Here is a 27,318-nt window from a genome sequence, read left to right on the forward strand (position 1 = left end):
CGACCTGTAGTTATTCCATTTCCACATTGTTTGTTAATTGACAGTCTTCTCTTTAACACGCTCTCAAACAAGTATGAAGTACAATGCGATAATCTGTCCTTCGACAACAAGATTTTATACCGTGTGAATATGGCAACCTACCCGAAAGGTATCCACATATTCGGAGGCCATCTCAGGACCTTCATGATTCAGATACAACTCTTCTGAATCGCTGACACCGTGTAGTATGAGATACACGTAGGAGGCGGTGCCACTGTCACTTTTTCTCCCAGTTTCTGTCACAACCTTATACTCCACGGAAGACACAGCTTCTGGAACACACAATGTCATTATTGCAGTATTTCAGTGTTATTGGTGACCGTGTTAATTGGTTCATTGTTGTTTTACGTCGCACTCAGCAATATCCCACCTATATGGCACTGGTAGCCTATTTAAACAGTGTTACGGTTAAGAATTTACCGTGACAACAATGTAACATTTACTATTCAAAACACTAAACATTGTGACCCAATAATAATTAATACTGAATTAATAACAATATATACAGGAAATACACACTCGTAACAGTCAGCAGTATCCCAGATATATGGCACTCGTAGCCAATTTTATATTGGATTCCCTCTAATTGTCAGACATCTTTTAAGAGGAATGCTAGGTTTGATAACTCTAAATGTGATATTCTAGATATTTTACTGTCCTTATATATTTCATATTTTAGATTGATGTCATGCCAGTGATCAGTGCCAAGCATATCAGCAAGCCTGCCAACCTGTTAGTCACAATGTTGTTATTATAAATCCTGAAAAGTTACTCCTGATCAAGGAACGGTGGTGTAGGATAGTGATTAACGCGGAAGACCTGGATAAACCGCAGGGGTGGTGGAGATTTATGGACATCCTGTAAGGGTGGTGGAGATTTATGGACATCCTGTAAGGGTGGTGGAGATTTATGGACATCCTGTAAGGGTGGTGGGGAATTATGGTCATCCTGTAAGGGTGGTGGTGATTTATGGATGTCCTCTGATTAAGTTGGGAATTGATGGACATCCTGTTAGGGATGTGGGGATTCATGCATATCCTGTTTGTAGCGCGGAGATCCTGTCGGGTAGGTGGAGATTTATGGACATCTCGTGAGGGTGGTGGGGATGATTCATGTTTATTGCCATACTGTGCAGCTGATTGGTTGATGTCCAGAGTACCTGTTCCAGATTTGTCGATGTCACGTGAGGGTGGTGAAGGGTTTTCGGCGCCTTGTGCCGATGGTGGAATATGGTTAACGTTCTGCATCAGTGGTGTAGACTGGTCGATGTCACGTGAGGGTGATGAAGGGTTCTCGATATCTTGTGCCGATGGTGGAATATGGTTAATATTCTGCATCAGTGGTGTAGATTTGTCGATGACGTCCTGTATGGATAATGGGGATGAGGATGTTACACTGCCACCCCTGTCAGTGTCACTAGTCCTCCCAGTCGTCCCCATTACTGTTGATGCAAGAAAGGACATATTCGGTATTCGCTCATGGTTGTGTTTTTATGTACTTTAAACAGTTTATTAATGGGAATAGTGTCAAAATATTGTTTCAAGGTTTTCAAAAAGGAAATTGTTAATCGCTCTGACACGCGGAATATTCTGAAAATCTTAAGTCTGGCGACTTTGACAAAGCAAACTCGACCATTCCACAAAATTAACGGCGACAATCCCAGGCTTGTGCTCACAGACAAGCAAATGCTTAGTGAAGCACCCCCTGAATATACATCTCTATTGAATGAGCCCCGATTTGAAACTATTGGAGCAATAAAGGGATTCTCCTATACAGAACCTGGCCCAGCTGGAAGCTGCTTTATACAGGGAATGGCGTAGACTGTCCTGACATAGGATCAGGAGGCTGACACGGGATATGAAGAGGAGAGTGCTGGCTGTCATACGGTCACATGGAGGTTACATTCGGATTTGACCTTGTTTTTCTGTTAAAATATCTCTAGATCTTTTACTACAAATAGCAATTATCATAAAAAGTCAACGTGGATTCCAATAATTTTGTCGTTCTATTTGGAGTCCAAGGATCATACGGGTCAGAAAAGCATATTGTATTGCATCATGGACCCTCTAAACTCTAACATATCACAGAGGAGGTGTGGTAGCCTAGTGGGTAAAGCAATCGCACGTCACGCCGAAGACCCGGGTTCGATTCCCAGCATGGATACAATGTGTCCACCACCGTGATATTGCTGTAAAATTACTACAAGAAGCAAAAACATTCTAACAGATAGCCATTCAACAACTTACCACATTTAAGAACATAACCGCCAGTATGAGGTTGCCCGCCATGCTGTACCTTGTTCACAACAACTTCTTCCTCAGTCCCATCATCTGCGTAACGGACACATTTTGAACAGTGAGGATCACGGGCGCACTTGGCAAAACAGCGAAGTCTTGATGATGACGGGGCAAAGACGACTCTGTCCTTGTCCTCCGTCTTTGCTGGTCTGATATTCTTTCCAAAACTGATGACAATACCATCGTTTACGTGTGCACCTAGTGTGTTACAGCACAGCAGCAAACACTGACACAGCACACATACGATGGCGCTGAACAGCATCTTCTCTGAGACAGTCATGGAGCACTGAAAATACTTTGAGAACCATCACTGTCTTATACGTATTCTTTGTTTAATTACATTCATTGACATTCGATGAAGACATTGTTGTACTGAAAACCTATACTTTGTTATGTATTACTCTTGCATAAAACCTAAAGCAAACAATATAAACGATCTCTCTACTTTCATACAGTCATTTATCACTTTCTTGGCTCTGAGTAGATATTTAAGTCAGTTGGAGATGTTACGGTGAAACGAACGTATCGAAATGACATATACCATTCGGCTCTAAAGAAGAGTCATCTTATAAAAGATAAGCGGTAATCCACACATGATGTTCCTCATACAGACACTGGAAATAGCCTCCAAACAAGTATTATCTCGTCATTAACTTGGCAAACAAATAAAAGGCACCATAAAGCAATAATAGTTTGAATTTATTATTCGTTTTCCAACTTCATGCTGTTCCTGACAAAAATAAGATTTTTTTGCATCCATATAGTTACATATGGAGACAGTTTAGAAAGTGCACGAAATAGTCCATCAAACCTAAATAATATGGCGTGCATCTGTCACGGTAGGAAGGCTGACCATTCCATATTATGCACTTAGAAAAATATTTTAAGTGTCAGGCAGTACATTTTGCCCATATAGGTTGTCTGATAGGCAATATTCCAGAAAGGAAATGTATAAACTGCATGTACGTCCTATTGGAAAACAAGCATTTTATTTTCCTCGATAAAGTTACCTTCTGTTGAAACGTGAAAATCAGAAATGAGTGTTAGCATAACTGTCAGTTTTGACAAGAGTTACCTAAGGTAAATACAGTTGTATAAGCACAATAAGAATAGTTATTTTGCTTCATAAAACAGTACCATCCTATCATTAACAATATTTCCCTTAATTGTAAATACAAATGATCATGACATCCCTAATTCAGCTAAATATGGATGGGTCTTCCCAATTATTTCAGTCTAACATTTCCACAGCATAACATCTTAGTTTTGAAATACGCTGACTTTTTGTTCTGGGTATATGGAAGTCGCCTCGTAAGGCAAGCACAAATTGTTGAAGAGTGAAGACTGTGTCCTACCTAGATCATCTGAGTGACTTTGTGTGTGTGAGTGAGTGTGTGTGTGTGAGGGTGTGTGCGTGAGAGAGAGAGAGAGAGAGAGAGAGAGTGAGTAAGTGAAAATGAGAGTGATTCAGTGAGTGAGTGAGTGAGTGAGTGCGAGAGTGAATGAGTGAGTGGGCATGTCAGCCATATATAGCTGCTAACCAAAAGTCAGTTTAATCCTTTAAAACACATTTAAAGTTAAATAGTGATTATACAAAGTTTTCGTAAAAAGTTTATATCTGAGTTTACACAGTGATACATTATGCATTGTACGATTATGAAATCTGTCTGCAAAACACAACAAAAGACGTAGTGTTATGTAATAATCAATGGACATTTATAAAATAAAATGAGTTAAAGCAGCTATTAATGTATAGAATATTTCAATAATTGATAGAGCGTGTGTTTGAAAAATGTATCACACACAGAAACCGACGATAGCTCCTCTATGTCACCTTCACCTATTTGACACTTGGCAAATATACTTTAGTATTTCTTTATGGTGACCACGTCGATGGACAACTGTCTGGCAGCCGATCCCGTTAGCCCCCTCTTATGACAAGCATGCGTTACTATGGACATGAGACTAGATATCCAAAGCTCTCTTAGAGCTAACTTAGTCGTATGTGCCATACATCAACATGATCTTACGACTATCTTAGTGCTAAGAAAGCTTCGAGAATCTGCTCCGTTCCTCAAACGATCGAATCCCTGGGAAGATCGTATCTGCCATACTGTAAGATAGACCTACGACAGTCATAGCGTTTCGGTCGCTTTGAGGAACGGGGCGCTGTTCCAAATGTTGATCAGAACTTTTTCAAGTTCCTGTTGGTTACCTGGAGGTGACACCAGCTGTCTCAAATGGCGGTCAAGGTGATCCCAAAGGTGTTCAATGGGGTTCATGTCTGGAGAGTTGGCTGGTCATGGCAAGACAGTGACGTTAGCGTTCTCGAGGTAGTCTCTTGTAAGTCTGGCAACATGAGGTCTTGCATTGTCATGTTGCAATATCGATCCTCTTGGCTGTCGTTGGGGGAAAGGAACAACGACGGGTCTCAGTACCTCATCAATGTATCGCTGGGCAGTCAGATTACCTCGCAATACGATCAGCTGGGTCGTTGTTTGGCCACAGATCCCGCCCCAAACCATCATGCCTCCACCTCCAAACGGATGAACCTCTCTAATGCAGTTTGGCGCGAGACGTTCGCCTCTTCGTCGATAAACTCGAACTCGGCCATCATTCCTGAAGAGACAAAACCTGCTCTCGTCTGTGAACAGCACTCTCGACTAATCACGTCGCTGCCACCGACGTACTGTACATGCTGATCGCACTCTGCGTTGACGGTGTAAAAGGGTCAGGGCCATTCCATGGAAGGGGCGGTAAGCTCGTAAACCAGCTGCACGAAGTCGTCAAAGTGCTGTTCGGGGACTGATGACATGGCCGAGTGCCGTCGCCGCTGTTGACGTCGCCGTGACGAATCGGTTCCGGAGATGTATCTGCCGGATGTAGCGATCTTCAGCCGCAGTGGTAACCCTCGGTCTTCCCGATTTTGGTCTGTCTTTTGTCTGGCCTGTCTGCTGGTACCGTATCAGCAACTTCCTGATGGTGGTTTGGCTGCAGTTGAAGGTTCTGGCAATTTGGCGGTGAGAAGCCCCCATAGTGGACATATCGATGGCTTGGTCACGATTCTCTTGTCTTCGTCTTGGCATACTGTTGGTGTTTTTTCGTCTACTGAATGTCTGCTCTTTCCAACAGGAGTATTTATGCAACCGTACTGCACGTGCATCACGAGCAATGCCTCAAAAGGTCGTTTTGCATGTGCTTGCAAATGCATAATTCAATTTTCTGCGTTTGAGGCAATGTTTTCTGTTTACGAAAGCTGTGCGATAGTCCAATAATTCCTGCTAAGAATCAAACCCGGATCAGCCCTTATAACAATTTTTATGGAAACATTAGGGTGAAACCTTTCTTTTGCCTGGCAGTTTAGTTAACCGTGTTGTTTACATCGGCTAAATGACATTGGTCATTCAACCGAACGCTGCGTTCATCGTGCCGTCAAGAACCAAGGACAAGAGGAAGTATATGGTGCTTAGGATTTAAACATTCTAGACTATTCGGATAGCGAACTGCGCACGATCTTAACCATACATTAACATTCACTTACGACTGAGAGACATACATTCACTTCTTAGGGGTGAGAGAGCTACGAAAATGTGGGTCACACACACACACACACACAGAGAGAGAGAGAGAGAGAGGTCCTTCCCCTTCAACCCTCATTTCATCCAATAAAGTTCTAAACATATCACGCACGCAAATATGCTTCATGGTTTTGAATTCTGGCGGAATTCCCACGTTTCTTGATACTCAAACAAAGTTAAAGTGCTAAAAATAACCTTTCCAAAATAGCCTTCATCGTAAATGTCGCCATCTTTTACACAATTCGAAATCGTTATTCACAGCATTATTTGTTGTGTGATTTGAAATGTGAAAATCAGATTATTACTCAAAATATTCAATTTGAAAACTGGCACATTAATCATGCCTTATGTTTGGTTGTCATGAAATCACCAATGATGGTCCTGAAACGTTTCTGAACACAGAATTGGTTGGGATGTTTTCGAAAATGCACTTAAATGAATGCCCAGAAGCTCTTTCCGCTGGGTCGTGCTTATGAATTTACGTATAGCGGAGGTCGGTATTTAGACGCCAATTTACATCACATATATAGATCTATCATATTCAGCTATTCAGATGAATTCCCCATATACTTTAAAATCAAATTACAAAAGGTCTTTCTGACCAATACCAACTGTCTAGATAAAATGAAACGAAAGATATTACGTGTGAAAACGAACGCTGCGCTCGAAAGGATGTGCTTGTTTGAAATGTAAACAAAGAAAAAATTCGATTTCACAGTTCGTTCCATTTTCTGACATTTTCCGACATCGTTGCTTGTAATGGCTCAATACCTTTCGATTATGCATGGCGAGATTATAGTAGCAAGGAAATCAAAATATAGATGCAATACAATGATTTTATAATTCATATGAAATTGTCAAAATTTCCGTGCAGCGTGACGCCATGAATGATGTAAAATCACGCAGAACAACAATGGTACTTGTCAACATTTCTGCTTTCTTCTCATACTGGCGCATCGTTAATATTGCTGAAGTATACTGGACACAATAAAATAGTAAAATCAGTTATGTTTTGTCTAAAGAATGGTGCATTCTGGCATAGAAGCCGAGAAAATGCTACAACGCATAAAGACGCCTGATACAATTCGGTTTGTCAAGGTCGAAACTCAAGGTGAGAGAAACCCGCAATTTGCCAACACAAATATGTAACAACGTGTAACGTGGCGCATCTGATCTTTAAAACGTATCGTAAAACACAGCGCAAATGCACAATAACATGTTCTTACAACGTGTAACTTGGCACGGTGCAGTTTCTGCTGCAAATCTCAGACTACAATACAGTCTTTGAAGTACCCAGTCTGGTGCTTTCCTTTCTTACCTGAATTCTCTGGTGAAAACGTAAATTCCGAAGTCAGGGAGGATTCTTGAACATTGTGAGTGGGTCATGTTGAGTGTGTGTTGTTGAGTGAAGTGATGGGGTCATATTGTGGTTTAAAAGTGTAATGTACGTTTAAATGAGCGTAATTGAGTAAAGCAGCATTAACTGTGAAATACCGCTTGAGGTAACAGAATAACGTTTTAAGTAAGTGAGCAATGAAGCTCTGAAGAAGCGAAAGAGATTTTTTTATGAAGAGAGAAGTGCAGCGCTGGGGAAGTAAGAGGGTGGTACTGTTTTAACTTAATTAGATATTTTTGTTCAGTATTGCATGGCCATTAGTAAGTGAACACTGTGTGAGCGAGTTATGTTTTATTTCAGCTGCGCGAAAGTAAGAGAGTAAGTAATACTTTGTTGTAAGTAAATGAGTAATTCTGTTTGAGCGCATCAGTATGTTAGTGTTACAAAGCACATAAGTAATGCAGCGATAAAGAAGTGAGTGATCCTATCTGTTTACAGTATGTTAGTGTTACAAACAAAGTGGGTAAGGCCTGGTGTCATAACTGTGATTCATGACCTGTTATCACTGTGATTCATCACCAGCTGTCATCACTGTGATTCATCACCTGGTGTCATAACTGTGACCTGCTGTCTTCACTGTGATTCATCACCTGCTGTCTTCACTGTAATTCATCACCTTGTGTTCCCACCTGGTGTCCCAATTATCATTCATTACCTGGTGCCCTGACTGTGAGTCATCACTTGCTGCCTTCACTGTGATCATCACGTGCTGTCCTCACTGTGATTCATCACCTTGTGTCCCCACTGTGTTTCCTCACCTTGTGTCCCCACTGTGAGTCGTCATCTGCTGTCTTCACTGTGATTCGTCATCTGGTGTCCCCACTGTGATTCATCATCTGGTGTCCCCACTGTGATTCATCATCTGGTGTCCCCGCTGTGAGTCATCACCTTGTGTCTCCACTGTGAGTCATCATCTGGTGTCTCCACTGTGAGTCATAATCTGGTGCCCCCGCTGTGAGTCATCACCTTGTGTCTCCACTGTGAGTCATCATCTGGTGTTCCCACTGTGATTCATCATCTGGTGTCCCCACTGTGAGTCATCACCTTTTTGTCCCCATTGTGATTCATCACCTTGTGTCTCCACTGTCAGTCATCACCTGGTGCCCCCGCTGTGCGTCATCACCTTGTGTCCCAACTGTGAGTCATCACCTTGTGTCCCAACTGTGAGTCATCACCCGGTGTCCTCACCGTGATTCTTCCCTTGTCGCTTCATGTGCTTGGACTTATGTTTCTTTTTTGGCTTGAATCAAATTCTACAAAAAATCGGATCGATATTCATGGTGTTGTCAATATGTTTAGTATCCAGTTATGATATGTAATTGTCCGATTTATCTGCAAGCAAACATTCCTCATAAATACCTAATGAGAGGCAGGATCTGATGTCTGAGGAGATGTGTATGAATTTGAAGTGTCAATGGCCCAAGAACTAGTTTGTGTTTGAGGACCCCTGCACAGTGACATGAGCTGTTCAGATGGAACAGACTGTGAATAGTGTACCGGCTCAGTATCAATCTTAAGTTTTAAATGCGCAAGAACTGGTCTGGGCACAGTGACCTGGGCTGTTCATATGGAATAGACTGTGAATAGTGAGTGAGTGAGTGAGTTGAGTTTTACGCCGCACTCAGAAATATTCCCGCTATATGGCGGCGGTCTGTAAATAATCGAGTCTGGACCAGACAATCCAGTGATCAACAACATGAGCATCGATCTGCGTAATTGGGAACCGATGACATGTGTCAACCAGGTCAGCGAGTCTGACCATCCCGTTAGTCGCCTCTTACGACAAGCAGAGTCACCTTTTATGGCAAGTATGGGTGGTTGAAGGCCTATTCTACCCCGGGACCTTCACGGGTAGACTGTGAATAGTGTACCGCCCCAGTCTCGTCTACTGAACGTGAGGTACTGTTTTCACCTAGCCAGACATGTCTGGAGTAATAAATATATAGTGCTGTAACTATGCATTAAATCCCTAAGACACACAAAACCAAGTTTTGTGTTGTTTCAAATCACGGCATTTCAGACGTGGTGTCTTCACTTAATATGTGTTCTATAACATCATACACAACAGAGACACTGTAATAGTGAGTGAGTGAGTAGTATTTAACGTCACATCGGCAATATTTCCGCCAAATTGTGACCAGACACTGTAATATGACACGAAACATGTATGTTGAATACACCATATATCCTGTAAAATAACAAGTATTTTCAGTTGTAAAATAGCACGAAGCATGTGTGTTGTGACTTATCATAAAAGTTAGAGTGGCCACATCTGAGGTTTTCTTCCGCTTCATTACCGTGGCATTCAAGTTTGGATGTGCAGCTCAGCATTTCCATCTAGTTGGGCGCAAGGTCTACACACACTACTGGTGTAGAGGGTGGTTCCCTGAGCTGGCGTTGTTCCAGACACTTCAGTCGAGCTATATAAAAGCCGTTTACCGAGCGGCGAGGCAGTTGCCGTCCTAGCTGCGAGTTGTTCTGTTGGAACAATGGAGCTATCAACAGTTGTATTCCTGAGTCTTGTATTGTGCGGTATGGGAGATGTACATACTGGTGACAGTTTGGAAAGTCTGACTATACGTGTGGAGGTGGTTGAACAAGACCTTAGCTTTTGGAAATTTTCAAATACTAAAAGTGTGACTAAACTGACGAAGAAATTTAAGGTTTGGAAGGAGTCCCTGAAAAAAGAACTGACTTCAACAATCCTTCCTTCATTGCTAAAACCTCTCGTAGAAAAAGAGATTACAAACATCCTGACTGAAGATGATATTGGGCATCGGATCACCGGACAAGTTCGCGATGAAGTTCACACCCTAAAGGACAACGTGCAATACATAAAGACACAACTTCGAGCAATAACACGAGACTTAAGGCATGTTGAGCGGGAAAGAGACACCTACAGAAAAAGTGTCAGAAAAGAACGTAGAGAGTTGACCAAAGACATCCGGGCTCAGGTGAATCAGACAGTACTTCGTGCAACCTCATGTGCACGGATGCTGACATCACTACTCAGTCAGACCATTAGTGACCAGTTTGACACGAACCAGACACTCGCTGGCCTCACACAGGACTTTAGGACGCTGAATACCAGTTATGTGGTGACGGAAAAAGAAATAAAATCATACCGGGAGGGCTTGCAGGAAATGAAGAGAAACGTATCCTCAGATATACAGAGTTTAAACATTCAACTGAATCAGAGCATTGGTGACCAGTTTTACATAAACCAGACACTCGCTGGCCTCACACAGCACTTCAGGACGCTGAATACCAGTTTTGTGGTGACGGAGAGAGAAATAAAATCATACCGGGAGGGCTTGCAGGAAATGCGGAGAAACGTATCCTCAGATATACAGAGTTTAAACATTCAACTGAATCAGAGCATTAGTGACCTGTTTGACACAAACCAGACACTCGATGGCCTCTCACAGGACTTCACGACGCTGAACACCAGTTGCTGTGGGATGAGGAAAGAGATCAAGGAGCTTTCAACCACGACGTATCCTGGAACGACAGGTGAGACTTTTAGCCGAGATTTCTTGCTTAATTAGCATTCTATTTTGATATGGCAATCGAAATATATGAGAATAACATTAATTTGTCTGCCAGCCTAGAGTTCATGTGACAGGCCAACATAGGGTTCATGTGACAGGCCAACATAGGGTTCACATGACAGGGCAACATAGGGTTCACATAACAGGGCAACATAGGGTTCACATGACAGGCCAACATAGGGTTCACATGACAGGCCAACATAGGGTTCACATGACAAGCAAACAAAGGGTTCACATGACAGGGCAACGTAGGATTAGGATGGCATGGCAGCAAAAAGTTTAGTGTACACGTCAACATTGAGTTTGTGCATGAATAAATGAGCTTTATTTGAAAACCTGGGCTTACAATGCATGTAAACGTTGGATTAGCATGCAACCCTTCTAAAGCGTTTACAAGACATGTAAATGTTAGCCAAACTAGGGCTTGCAAGGCATGTAAGCCCTAATTTAGCAGGTAGAGACAATCTCGGGCTTAACAAGGCATAATAACGTAGAGTTAACAGATATGACCCAGAATACATAAGGGCTTACAAAGCATATTGACGTAGAGTTAACAGCTATGACCCAGTGTATATAAGGGCTTAACAAGGTATATTAACGTAGAGTTAACAGCTTTGACCCAGTGTACATAAGGACTTACAAGGCATATTGACGTAGAGTTAACAGCTATGACCCAGTGTACATAAGGACTTACAAGGCATATTGACGTAGAGTTAACAGCTATGACCCAGTGTACATAAGGACTTACAAGCCATATTGACGTAGAGTTAACAGCTATGACCCAGTGTATATAAGGACTTAACAAGGCATATTAACGTAGAGTTAACAGCTATGACCCAGTGTATATAAGGACTTAACAAGGCATATTGACGTAGAGTTAACAGCTATGACCCAGTGTACATAAGGACTTAACAAGGCATATTGACGTAGAGTTAACAGCTATGACCCAGTGTACATAAGGACTCAACAAGGCATATTGACGTAGAGTTAACAGCTGTGACCCAGTGTATATAAGGGCTTACAAGGCATATTGACGTAGAGTTAACAGCTATGACCCAGTGTATATAAGGGCTTAACAAGGCATATTCACGTAGAGTTAACAGCTATGACAAAGTGTATATAAGGACTTAACAAGGCATATTGACGTAGAGTTAACAGGTATGACCCAGTGTACATAAGGACTTAACAAGGCATATTAACGTAGAGTTAACAGCTATGACCCAGTGTACATAAGGACTTAACAAGGCATATTGACGTAGAGTTTACAGCTGTGACCCAGTGTATACAAGGGCTTACAAGGCATATTGACGTAGAGTTAACAGCTATGACCCAGTGTATATAAGGGCTTAACAAGGCATATTGACGTAGAGTTAACAGCTATGACCCAGTGTACATAAGGTCTTACAAGGCATATTGACGTAGAGTTAACAGCTATGACCCAGTGTTTATAAGGGCTTAACAAGGCATATTGACGTAGAGTTAACAGCTTTGACCCAGTGTACATAAAGGCTTAACAAGGCACATTAACGTAGAATTAACAGCTATGACCCAGTGTACATAAGGACTTAACAAGGCATATTGACGTAGAGTTAACAGCTATGACCCAGTGTTTATAAGGGCTTAACAAGGCATATTGACGTAGAGTTAACAGCTATGACCCAGTGTATATAAAGGCTTAACAAGGCATATTGACGTAGAGTTAACAGCTTTGACCCAGTGTACATAAAGGCTTAACAAGGCATATTCACGTAGAGTTAACAGCTATGACCCAGTGTTTATAAGGGCTTAACAAGGCATATTGACGTAGAGTTAACAGCTATGACCCAGTGTATATAAAGGCTTAACAAGGCATATTGACGTAGAGTTAACAGCTTTGACCCAGTGTACATAAAGGCTTAACAAGGCATATTAACGTAGAATTAACAGCTATGACCCAGTGTACATGAGGACTTAACAAGGCATATTGACGTAGAGTAAACAGCTGTGACCCAGTGTATATAAGGGCTTACAAGGCATATTGACGTAGAGTTAACAGCTATGACCCAGTGTATATAAGGACTTAACAAGGCATATTGACGTAGAGTTAACAGCTATGACCCAGTGTATATAAGGACTTAACAATGCATATTCACGTAGAATCAACAGCTATGACCCAGTGTACACAAGGGCTTACAAGGCATATTGACGTAGAGTTAACAGCTATGACCCAGTGTATATAAGGACTTAACAAGGCATATTCACGTAGAGTTAACAGCTATGACCCAGTGTATATAAGGACTTAACAATGCATATTCACGTAGAATCAACAGCTATGACCCAGTGTACACAAGGGCTTACAAGGCATATTGACGTAGAGTTAACAGCTATGACCCAGTGTATATAAGGGCTTAACAAGGCATATTCACGTAGAGTTAACAGCTATGACAAAGTGTATATAAGGACTTAACAAGGCATATTGACGTAGAGTTAACAGGTATGACCCAGTGTACATAAGGACTTAACAAGGCATATTAACGTAGAGTTAACAGCTATGACCCAGTGTACATAAGGACTTAACAAGGCATATTGACGTAGAGTTTACAGCTGTGACCCAGTGTATACAAGGGCTTACAAGGCATATTGACGTAGAGTTAACAGCTATGACCCAGTGTATATAAGGGCTTAACAAGGCATATTGACGTAGAGTTAACAGCTATGACCCAGTGTACATAAGGTCTTACAAGGCATATTGACGTAGAGTTAACAGCTATGACCCAGTGTTTATAAGGGCTTAACAAGGCATATTGACGTAGAGTTAACAGCTTTGACCCAGTGTACATAAAGGCTTAACAAGGCACATTAACGTAGAATTAACAGCTATGACCCAGTGTATATAAGGACTTAACAAGGCATATTGACGTAGAGTTAACAGCTATGACCCAGTGTTTATAAGGGCTTAACAAGGCATATTGACGTAGAGTTAACAGCTATGACCCAGTGTATATAAAGGCTTAACAAGGCATATTGACGTAGAGTTAACAGCTTTGACCCAGTGTACATAAAGGCTTAACAAGGCATATTCACGTAGAGTTAACAGCTATGACCCAGTGTACATGAGGACTTAACAAGGCATATTGACGTAGAGTAAACAGCTGTGACCCAGTGTATATAAGGGCTTACAAGGCATATTGACGTAGAGTTAACAGGTATGACCCAGTGTATATAAGGACTTAACAAGGCATTTTCACGTAGAGTTAACAGCTATGACCCAGTGTATATAAGGACTTAACAATGCATATTCACGTAGAATCAACAGCTATGACCCAGTGTACACAGGGGCTTACAAGGCATATTGACGTAGAGTTAACAGCTATGACCCAGTGTATATAAGGACTCAACAAGGCATATTGACGTAGAGTTAACAGATATGACCCAGTGTACATAAGGACTTAACAAGGCATATTGACGTAGAGTTAACAGCTGTGACCCAGTGTATATAAGGGCTTACAAGGCATATTGACGTAGAGTTAACAGCTATGACCCAGTGTATATAAGGGCTTAACAAGACATATTCACGTAGAGTTAACAGCTATGACAAAGTGTATATAAGGACTTAACAAGGCATATTGACGTAGAGTTAACAGCTATGACCCAGTGTATATAAGGGCTTAACAAGGCATATTGACGTAGAGTTAACAGCTATGACCCAGTGTACATGAGGTCTTACAAGGCATATTGACATAGAGTAAACAGCAATGACCCAGTGTTTATAAGGGCTTAACAAGGCATTTTGACGTAGAGTTAACAGCTATGGCCCAGTGTATATAAAGGCTTAACAAAGCATATTGACGTAGAGTTAACAGCTTTGACCCTGTGTATATAAAGGCTTAACAAGGCATATTAACGTAGAATTAACAGCTATGACCCAGTGTACATAATTACTTAAGAAGGCATATTGACGTAGAGTTAACAACTGTGACCCAGTGTATATAAGGGCTTACAAGGCATATTGACGTAGAGTTAACAGCTATGACCCAGTGTATATAAAGACTTAACAAGGCATATTCACGTAGAGTTAACAGCTATGACCCAGTGTATATAAGGGCTTAACAAGGCATATTAACGTAGAGTCAACAGCTATGACCCAGTGTACACAAGGGCTTACAAGGCATATTGACGTAGAGTTAACAGCTATGACCCAGTGTATATAAGGGCTTAACAATGCATGTTCACGTAGAGTTAACAGCTATGACCCAGTGTATATAAGGGCTTAACAAGGCATATTAAGGTAGAGTTAACAGCTATGACCCAGTGTACATAAGGGCTTACAAGGCATATTGACGTAGAGTTAACAGCTATGACCCAGTGTACATAAGGCCTTACAAGGCATATTGACGTAGAGTTAACAGCTATGACCCAGTGTACATAAGGACTTACAAGGCATATTGACGTAGAGTTAACAGCTATGACGCAGTGTATATAAGGACTTAACAAGGCATATTAACGTAGAGTTAACAGCTATGACCCAGTGTATATAAGGACTTAACAAGGCATATTGACGTAGAGTTAACAGCTATGACCCAGTGTACATAAGGACTTAACAAGGCATATTGACGTAGACTTAACAGCTATGACCCAGTGTTTATAAGGGCTTAACAAGGCATATTGACGTAGAGTTAACAGCTTTGACCCAGTGTACATAAAGGCTTAACAAGGCATATTAACGTAGAATTAACAGCTATGACCCAGTGTACATAAGGACTTAACAAGGCATATTGACGTAGAGTTAACAGCTATGACCCAGTGTTTATGAGTGCTTAACAAGGCATATTTACGTAGAGTTAACAGCTATGACCCAGTGTATATAAAGGCTTAACAAGGCATATTGACGTAGAGTTAACAGCTTTGACCCAGTTTACATAAAGGCTTAACAAGGCATATTCACGTAGAGTTAACAGCTATGACCCAGTGTTTATAAGGGCTTAACAAGGCATATTGACGTAGAGTTAACAGCTATGACCCAGTGTATATAAAGGCTTAACAAGGCATATTGACGTAGAGTTAACAGCTATGACCCAGTGTATATAAGGGCTGAAGAAGGCATATTGACGTAGAGTTAACAGCTATGACCCAGTGTACATGAGGTCTTACAAGGCATATTGACATAGAGTAAACAGCAATGACCCAGTGTTTATAAGGGCTTAACAAGGCATTTTGACGTAGAGTTAACAGCGATGGCCCAGTGTATATAAAGGCTCAACTAAGCATATTGACGTAGAGTTAACAGCTTTGACCCAGTGTATATAAAGGCTTAACAAGGTATATTAACGTAGAGTTAACAGCTATGACCCAGTGTACATAATTACTTAAGAAGGCATATTGACGTAGAGTTAACAGCTGTGACCCAGTGTATATAAGGGCTTACAAGGCATATTGACGTAGAGTTGACAGCTATGACCCAGTGTATATAAGAACTTAACAAGGCATATTCACGTAGAGTTAACAGCTATGACCCAGTGTATATAAGGGCTTAACAAGGCATATTAACGTAGAGTCAACAGCTATGACCCAGTGTACACAAGGGCTTACAAGGCATATTGACGTAGAGTTAACAGCTATGACCCAGTGTATATAAGGGCTTAACAATGCATGTTCACGTAGAGTTAACAGCTATGACCCAGTGTATATAAGGGCTTAACAAGGCATATTAAGGTAGAGTTGACAGCTATGACCCAGTGTACATAAGGGCTTACAAGGCATATTGACGTAGAGTTAACAGCTATGACCCAGTGTACATAACGAGTTAACAAGGCATATTGACGTAGAGTTAACAGCTATGACCCAGTGTTTATAAGGGCTTAACAAGGCATACTGACGTAGAGTTAACAGCTATGACCCAGTGTATATAAAGGCTTAACAAGGCACATTGACGTAGAGTTAACAGCTTTGACCCAGTGTACATAAAGGCTTAACAAGGCATATTGACATAGAGTAAACAGCAATGACCCAGTGTTTATAAGGGCTTAACAAGGCATTTTGACGTAGAGTTAACAGCTATGACCCAGTGTACATAAGGGCTTACAAGGCATATTGACGTAGAGTTAACAGCTATGACCCAGTGTACATAAGGAGTTAACAAGGCATATTGACGTAGAGTTAACAGCTATGACCCAGTGTATATAAGGGCTTAACAAGGCATATTAAGGTAGAGTTAACAGCTATGACCCAGTGTACATAAGGGCTTACAAGGCATATTGACGTAGAGTTAACAGATATGACCCAGTGTACATAAGGACTTAACAAGGCATATTGACGTAGAGTTAACAGCTATGACCCAGTGTTTATAAGGGCTTAACAAGGCATATTTACGTAGAGTTAACAGCTATGACCCAGTGTATATAAAGGCTTAACAAGGCATATTGACGTAGAGTTAACAGCTTTGACCCAGTGTACATAAAGGCTTAACAAGGCATATTCACGTAGAGTTAACAGCTATGACCCAGTGTTTATAAGGGCTTAACAAGGCATATTGACGTAGAGTTAACAGCTATGACCCAGTGTATATAAAGGCTTAACAAGGCATATTGACGTAGAGTTAACAGCTATGACCCAGTGTATATAAGGGCTTAACAAGGCATATTGACGTAGAGTTAACAGCTATGACCCAGTGTACATGAGGTCTTACAAGGCATATTGACATAGAGTAAACAGCAATGACCCAGTGTTTATAAGGGCTTAACAAGGCATTTTGACGTAGAGTTAACAGCTATGGCCCAGTGTATATAAAGGCTTAACAAAGCATATTGACGTAGAGTTAACAGCTTTGACCCAGTGTACATAAAGGCTTAACAAGGCATATTAACGTAGAATTAACAGCTATGACCCAGTGTACATAATTACTTAAGAAGGCATATTGACGTAGAGTTAACAGCTGTGACCCAGTGTATATAAGGGCTTACAAGGCATATTGACGTAGAGTTAACAGCTATGACCCAGTGTATATAAGGACTTAACAAGGCATGTTCACGTAGAGTTAACAGCTATGACCCAGTGTATATAAGGGCTTAACAAGGCATATTCACGTAGAGTTAACAGCTATGACCCAGTGTATATAAGGGCTTAACAAGGCATATTAACGTAGAGTCAACAGCTATGACCCAGTGTACACAAGGGCTTACAAGGCATATTGACGTAGAGTTAACAGCTATGACCCAGTGTACATAAGGGCTTACAAGGCATATTGACGTAGAGTTAACAGCTATGACCCAGTGTACATAAGGCCTTACAAGGCATATTGACGTAGAGTTAACAGCTATGACCCAGTGTACATAAGGACTTACAAGGCATATTGACGTAGAGTTAACAGCTATGACGCAGTGTATATAAGGACTTAACAAGGCATATTAACGTAGAGTTAACAGCTATGACCCAGTGTACATAAGGACTTAACAAGGCATATTGACGTAGAGTTAACAGCTATGACCCAGTGTACACAAGGACTTAACAAGGCATATTGACGTAGAGTTAACAGCTGTGACCCAGTGTATATAAGTTCTTAACAAGGCATGTTGACGTAGAGTTAACAGCTATGACCCAGTGTATATAAGGGCTTAACAAGGCATATTCACGTAGAGTCAACAGCTATGACCCAGTGTATATAAGGGCTTAACAAGGCATATTAACGTAGAGCTAACAGCTATGACCCAGTGTACACAAGGGCCTACAAAGCATATTGACGTAGAGTTAACAGCTATGACCCAGTGTATATAACGGCTTAACAAGGCATATTAAACGTAGAGTTAACAGCTATGACCCAGTGTATATAAGGGCTTAGCAATGCATATTAACGTAGAGTCAACATCTATGACCCAGTGTATATAAGGGCTTAACAAGGCATATTGACGTAGAGTTAACAGCTGTGACCCAGTGTATATAAGGGCTTACAAGGCATATTGACGTAGAGTTAACAGCTATGACCCAGTGTATATAAGGGCTTAACAAGGCATATTCACGTAGAGTTAACAGCTATGACAAAGTGTATATAAGGACTTAACAAGGCATATTGACGTAGAGTTAACAGCTATGACCCAGTGTATATAAGGGCTTAACAAGGCATATTGACGTAGAGTTAACAGCTATGACCCAGTGTACATGAGGTCTTACAAGGCATATTGACATAGAGTAAACAGCAATGACCCAGTGTTTATAAGGGCTTAACAAGGCATTTTGACGTAGAGTTAACAGCTATGGCCCAGTGTATATAAAGGCTTAACAAAGCATATTGACATAGAGCTAACAGCTTTGACCCAGTGTATATAAAGGCTTAACAAGGCATATTAACGTAGAATTAACAGCTATGACCCAGTGTATATAAGGACTTAACAAGGCATATTCACGTAGAGTTAACAGCTATGACCCAGTGTATATAAGGGCTTAACAAGGCACATTAACGTAGAGTCAACAGCTATGACCCAGTGTACACAAGGGCTTACAAGGCATATTGACGTAGAGTTAACAGCTATGACCCAGTGTATATAAGGGCTTAACAATGCATGTTCACGTAGAGTTAACAGCTATGACCCAGTGTATATAAGGGCTTAACAAGGCATATTAAGGTAGAGTTAACAGCTATGACCCAGTGTACATAAGGGCTTACAAGGCATATTGACGTAGAGTTAACAGCTATGACCCAGTGTACATAAGGCCTTACAAGGCATATTGACGTAGAGTTAACAGCTATGACCCAGTGTACATAAGGACTTACAAGGCATATTGACGTAGAGTTAACAGCTATGACGCAGTGTATATAAGGACTTAACAAGGCATATTAACGTAGAGTTAACAGCTATGACCCAGTGTACATAAGGACTTAACAAGGCATATTGACGTAGACTTAACAGCTATGACCCAGTGTACACAAGGACTTAACAAGGCATATTGATGTAGAGTTAACAGCTGTGACCCAGTGTATATAAGCTCTTAACAAGGCATGTTGACGTAGAGTTAACAGCTATGACCCAGTGTATATAAGGGCTTAACAAGGTATATTCACGTAGAGTCAACAGCTATGACCCAGTGTATATAAGGGCTTAACAAGGCATATTAACGTAGAGCTAACAGCTATGACCCAGTGTACATAAGGGCCTACAAGGCATATTGACGCAGAGTTAACAGCTATGACCCAGTGTATATAACGGCTTAACAAGGCATATTAAACGTAGAGTTAACAGCTATGACCCAGTGTATATAAGGGCTTAGCAAGGCATATTAACGTAGAGTCAACATCTATGACCCAGTGTATATAAGGGCTTAACAAGGCATATTGACGTAGAGTTAACAGCTATGACCCAGTATACATAAGGTCTTACAAGGTATATTGACGTAGAGTTAACAGCTATGACCCAGTGTACATAAGGGCTTAACAAGGCATATTCACGTAGAGTTAACAGCTATGACCCAGTGTATATAAAGGCTTAAGAAGGCATATTGACGTAGAGTCAACAGCTTTGACCCATTGTATATAAAGGCTTAACTAGGCATATTAACGTAGAACACACAGCTGTGACCCAGTGTATATAAGGGCTTACAAGGCATATTAACGTAGAGTCAACAGCTATGACCCAGTGTACATAAGGGCTTACAAGGCATATTGACGTAGAGTTAACAGCTATGACCCAGTGTATATAAGGACTTAACAAGGGATATTCACGTAGAGTTAACAGCTATGACCCAGTGTATATAAGGGCTTAACAAGGGACATAAAGGTAGAGTTAACAGCTATGACCCAGTGTACATAAGGACTTAACAAGACATATTGACGTAGACTTAACAGCTATGACCCAGTGTACACAAGGACTTAACAAGGCATATTGACGTAGAGTTAACAGCTGTGACCCAGTGTATATAAGTTCTTAACAAGGCATGTTGACGTAGAGTTAACAGCTATGACCCAGTGTATATAAGGGCTTAACAAGGCATATTCACGTAGAGTCAACAGCTATGACCCAGTGTATATAAGGGCTTAACAAGGCATATTAACGTAGAGCTAACACCTATGACCCAGTGTACATAAGGGCCTACAAGGCATATTGACGCAGAGTTAACAGCTATGACCCAGTGTATATAACGGCTTAACAAGGCATCTTAAACGTAGAGTTAACAGCTATGACCCAGTGTATATAAGGGCTTAGCAAGGCATATTAACGTAGAGTCAACATCTATGACCCAGTGTGTATAAGGGCTTAACAAAGCATATTGACGTAGAGTTAACAGCTTTGACCCAGTGTATATAAAGGCTTAACAAGGCATATTAACGTAGAATTAACAGCTATGACCCAGTGTATATAAGGACTTAACAAGGCATATTCACGTAGAGTTAACAGCTATGACCCAGTGTATATAAGGGCTTAACAAGGCATATTAACGTAGAGTCAACAGCTATGACCCAGTGTACACAAGGGCTTACAAGGCATATTGACGTAGAGTTAACAGCTATGACCCAGTGTATATAAGGGCTTAACAATGCATGTTCACGTAGAGTTAACAGCTATGACCCAGTGTATATAAGGGCTTAACAAGGCATATTAAGGTAGAGTTAACAGCTATGACCCAGTGTACATAAGGGCTTACAAGGCATATTGACGTAGAGTTAACAGCTATGACCAAGTGTACATAAGGCCTTACAAGGCATATTGACGTAGAGTTAACAGCTATGACCCAGTGTACATAAGGACTTACAAGGCATATTGACGTAGAGTTAACAGCTATGACGCAGTGAATATAAGGACTTAACAAGGCATATTAACGTAGAGTTAACAGCTATGACCCAGTGTACATAAGGACTTAACAAGGCATATTGACGTAGACTTAACAGCTATGACCCAGTGTACACAAGGACTTAACAAGGCATATTGATGTAGAGTTAACAGCTGTGACCCAGTGTATATAAGCTCTTAACAAGGCATGTTGACGTAGAGTTAACAGCTATGACCCAGTGTATATAAGGGCTTAACAAGGCATATTCACGTAGAGTCAACAGCTATGACCCAGTGTATATAAGGGCTTAACAAGGCATATTAACGTAGAGCTAACAGCTATGACCCAGTGTACATAAGGGCCTACAAGGCATATTGACGCAGAGTTAACAGCTATGACCCAGTGTATATAACGGCTTAACAAGGCATATTAAACGTAGAGTTAACAGCTATGACCCAGTGTATATAAGGGCTTAGCAAGGCATATTAACGTAGAGTCAACATCTATGACCCAGGGTATATAAGGGCTTAACAAGGCATATTGACGTAGAGTTAACAGCTATGACCCAGTATACATAAGGTCTTTCAAGGTATATTGACGTAGAGTTAACAGCTATGACCCAGTGTACATAAGGGCTTAACAAGGCATATTCACGTAGAGTTAACAGCTATGACCCAGTGTATATAAAGGCTTAAGAAGGCATATTGACGTAGAGTCAACAGCTTTGACCCAGTGTATATAAAGGCTTAACTAGGCATATTAACGTAGAACACACAGCTGTGACCCAGTGTATTTAAGGGCTTACAAGGCATATTAACGTAGAGTCAACAGCTATGACCCAGTGTACATAAGGGCTTACAAGGCATATTGACGTAGAGTTAACAGCTATGACCCAGTGTATATAAGGACTTAACAAGGCATATTCACGTAGAGTTAACAGCTATGACCCAGTGTATATAAGGGCTTAACAAGGGACATAAAGGTAGAGTTAACAGCTATGACCCAGTGTACATAAGGACTTAACAAGACATATTGACGTAGACTTAACAGCTATGACCCAGTGTACACAAGGACTTAACAAGGCATATTGACGTAGAGTTAACAGCTGTGACCCAGTGTATATAAGTTCTTAACAAGGCATGTTGACGTAGAGTTAACAGCTATGACCCAGTGTATATAAGGGCTTAACAAGGCATATTCACGTAGAGTCAACAGCTTTGACCCAGTGTATATAAGGGCTTAACAAGGCATATTAACGTAGATCTAACAGCTATGACCCAGCGTACATAAAGGCCTACAAGGCATATTGACGCAGAGTTAACAGCTATGACCCAGTGTATATAACGGCTTAACAAGGCATCTTAAACGTAGAGTTAACAGCTATGACCCAGTGTATATAAGGGCTTAGCAAGGCATATTAACGTAGAGTCAACATCTATGACCCAGTGTGTATAAGGGCTTAACAAGGCATATTGACGTAGAGTTAACAGCTATGACCCAGTATACATAAGGTCTTACAAGGCATATTGACGTAGAGTTAACAGCTATGACCCAGTGTATATAAGGGCTTAACAAGGCATATTGACGTAGAGTTAACAGCTATGACCCAGTGTATATAAAGGCTTAAGAAGGCATATTGACGTAGAGTCAACAGCTTTGACCCAGTGTATATAAAGGCTTAACTAGGCATATTAACGTAGAACAAACAGCTGTGACCCAGTGTATATAAGGGCTTACAAGGCATATTAACGTAGAGTCAACAGCTATGACCCAGTGTACATAAGGGCTTACAAGGCATATTGACGTAGAGTTAACAGCTATCACCCAGTGTACACAAGGGCTTAACAAGGCATATAAACGTAGAGTCAACATCTATGACCCAGTGTATATAATGGCTTAACAAGGCATATTAAACGTAGAGTTAACAGCTATGGCCCAGTGTATATAAAGGCTTAACAAAGCATATTGACGTAGAGTTAACAGCTTTGACCCAGTGTATATAAAGGCTTAACAAGGCATATTAACGTAGAATTAACAGCTATGACCCAGTGTACATAATTACTTAAGAAGGCATATTGACGTAGAGTTAACAGCTGTGACCCAGTGTATATAAGGGCTTACAAGGCATATTGACGTAGAGTTAACAGCTATGACCCAGTGTATATAAGGACTTAACAAGGCATATTCACGTAGAGTTAACAGCTATGACCCAGTGTATATAAGGGCTTAACAAGGCATATTAACGTAGAGTCAACAGCTATGACCCAGTGTACACAAGGGCTTACAAGGCATATTGACGTAGAGTTAACAGCTATGACCCAGTGTACATAAGGGCTTACAAGGCATATTCACGTAGAGTTAACAGCTATGACCCAGTGTATATAAGGCCTTACAAGGCATATTGACGTAGAGTTAACAGCTGTGACCCAGTGTATATAAGTTGTTAACAAGGCATATTAACGTAGAGTCAACAGCTATGACCCAGTGTATATAAGGACTTAACAAGGCATGTTAACGTAGAGTTAACAGCTATGACCCAGTGTACATAAGGACTTAACAAGGCATATTGACGTAGACTTAACAGCTATGACCCAGTGTACACAAGGACTTAACAAGGCATATTGACGTAGAGTTAACAGCTGTGACCCAGTGTATATAAGTTGTTAACAAGGCATGTTGACGTAGAGTTAACAGCTATGACCCAGTGTATATAAGGGCTTAACAAGGCATATTCACGTAGAGTCAACAGCTATGACCCAGTGTATATAAGGGCTTAACAAGGCACATTAACGTAGAGCTAACAGCTATGACCCAGTGTACATAAGGGCCTACAAAGCATATTGACGTAGAGTTAACAGCTATGACCCAGTGTATATAACGGCTTAACAAGGCATGTTAAACGTAGAGTTAACAGCTATGACCCAGTGTATATAAGGGCTTAGCAAGACATATTAATGTAGAGTCAACATCTATGACCCAGTGTATATAAGGGCTTAACAAGGCATATTGACGTAGAGTTAACAGCTGTGACCCAGTGTATATAAGGGCTTACAAGGCATATTGACGTAGAGTTAACAGCTATGACCCAGTGTATATAAGGGCTTAACAAGGCATATTCACGTAGAGTTAACAGCTATGACAATGTGTATATAAGGACTTAACAAGGCATATTGACGTAGAGTTAACAGCTATGACCCAGTGTATATAAGGGCTTAACAAGGCATATTGACGTAGAGTTAACAGCTATGATCCAGTGTACATGAGGTCTTACAAGGCATATTGACATTGAGTAAACAGCAATGACCCAGTGTTTATAAGGGCTTAACAAGGCATTTTGACGTAGAGTTAACATCTATGACCCAGTGTATATAAAGGCTTAACAAAGCATATTGACGTAGAGTTAACAGCTTTGACCCAGTGTATATAAAGGCTTAACAAGGCATATTAACGTAGAATTAACAGCTATGACCCAGTGTATATAAGGACTTAACAAGGCATATTCACGTAGAGTTAACAGCTATGACCCAGTGTATATAAGGGCTTAACAAGGCATATTAACGTAGAGTCAACAGCTATGACCCAGTGTACACAAGGGCTTACAAGGCATATTGACGTAGAGTTAACAGCTATGACCCAGTGTATATAAGGGCTTGACAATGCATGTTCACGTAGAGTTAACAGCTATGACCCAGTGTATATAAGGGCTTAACAAGGCATATTAAGGTAGAGTTAACAGCTATGACCCAGTGTATATAAGGGCTTAACAAGGCATATTGACGTAGAGTTTACAGCTATGACCCAGTGTACATGAGGTCTTACAAGGCATATTGACATAGAGTAAACAGCAATGACCCAGTGTTTATAAGGGCTTAACAAGGCATTTTGACGTAGAGTTAACAGCTATGGCCCAGTGTATATAAAGGCTCAACTAAGCATATTGACGTAGAGTTAACAGCTTTGACCCAGTGTATATAAAGGCTTAACAAGGTATGTTAACGTAGAGTTAACAGCTATGACCCAGTGTATATAAGGACTTAACAAGGCATATTCACGTAGAGTTAACAGCTATGACCCAGTGTATATAAGGGCTTAACAAGGGACATAAAGGTAGAGTTAACAGCTATGACCCAGTGTACATAAGGACTTAACAAGACATATTGACGTAGACTTAACAGCTATGACCCAGTGTACACAAGGACTTAACAAGGCATATTGACGTAGAGTTAACAGCTGTGACCCAGTGTATATAAGTTCTTAACAAGGCATGTTGACGTAGAGTTAACAGCTATGACCCAGTGTATATAAGGGCTTAACAAGGCATATTCACGTAGAGTCAACAGCTATGACCCAGTGTATATAAGGGCTTAACAAGGCATATTAACGTAGAGCTAACAGCTATGACCCAGTGTACATAAGGGCCTACAAGGCATATTGACGCAGAGTTAACAGCTATGACCCAGTGTATATAACGGCTTAACAAGGCATCTTAAACGTAGAGTTAACAGCTATGACCCAGTGTATGTAAGGGCTTAGCAAGGCATATTAACGTAGAGTCAACATCTATGACCCAGTGTGTATAAGGGCTTAACAAGGCATATTGACGTAGAGTTAACAGCTATGACCCAGTATACATAAGGTCTTACAAGGCATATTGACGTAGAGTTAAGAGCTATGACCCAGTGCATATAAGGGCTTAACAAGGCATATTGACGTAGAGTTAACAGCTATGACCCAGTGTATATAAAGGCTTAAGAAGACATATTGACGTAGAGTCAACAGCTTTGACCCAGTGTATATAAAGGCTTAACTAGGCATATTAACGTAGAACAAACAGCTGTGACCCAGTCTATATAAGGGCTTACAAGGCATATTAACGTAGAGTCAACAGCTATGACCCAGTGTACATAAGGGCTTACAAGGCATATTGACGTAGAGTTAACAGCTATGACCCAGTGTATATAAGGGCTTAACAAGGCATATTGACGTAGAGTTAACAGCTTTGACCCAGTGTATATAAAGGCTTAACAAGGCATATTAACGTAGAATTAACAGCTATGACCCAGTGTACATAATTACTTAAGAAGGCATATTGACGTAGAGTTAACAGCTGTGACCCAGTGTATATAAGGGCTTACAAGGCATATTGACGTAGAGTTAACAGCTATGACCCGGTGTATATAAGGACTTAACAAGGCATATTCACGTAGAGTTAACAGCTATGACCCAGTGTATATAAGGGCTTAACAAGGCATATTAACGTAGAGTCAACAGCTATGACCCAGTGTACACAAGGGCTTACAAGGCATATTGACGTAGAGTTAACAGCTATGACCCAGTGTACATAAGGGCTTACAAGGCATATTCACGTAGAGTTAACAGCTATGACCCAGTGTACATAAGGCCTTACAAGGCATATTGACGTAGAGTTAACAGCTATGACCCAGTGTACATAAGGACTTACAAGGCATATTGACGTAGAGTTAACAGCTATGACGCAGTGTATATAAGGACTTAACAAGGCATATTAACGTAGAGTTAACAGCTATGACCCAGTGTACATAAGGACTTAACAAGGCATATTGACGTAGACTTAACAGCTATGACCCAGTGTACACAAGGACTTAACAAGGCATATTGACGTAGAGTTAACAGCTGTGACCCAGTGTATATAAGTTCTTAACAAGGCATGTTGACGTAGAGTTAACAGCTATGACCCAGTGTAT

The 27,318-nt window shown here is 40.9% G+C and overlaps 1 protein-coding gene across 1 annotated transcript in view; it reads left to right on the plus strand.

Moving 5' to 3' along the window:
• The first annotated feature begins 9,768 nt into the window (after positions 1-9,768).
• The window catches only part of LOC137259936 (uncharacterized), a 142,731-nt gene continuing 125,181 nt past the window's right edge, over positions 9,769-27,318 (plus strand). The window contains exon 1 of the mRNA XM_067797589.1: positions 9,769-10,823. Within this exon, the coding sequence (XP_067653690.1) occupies positions 9,800-10,823 (1,024 nt within the window). The 5' untranslated portion in view covers positions 9,769-9,799. The remainder of the gene's footprint in view (positions 10,824-27,318) is intronic.

The sequence above is a fragment of the Haliotis asinina genome, chromosome 13 (genome assembly GCF_037392515.1).
Source record: "Haliotis asinina isolate JCU_RB_2024 chromosome 13, JCU_Hal_asi_v2, whole genome shotgun sequence".
NCBI lineage: Eukaryota > Metazoa > Mollusca > Gastropoda > Lepetellida > Haliotidae > Haliotis > Haliotis asinina.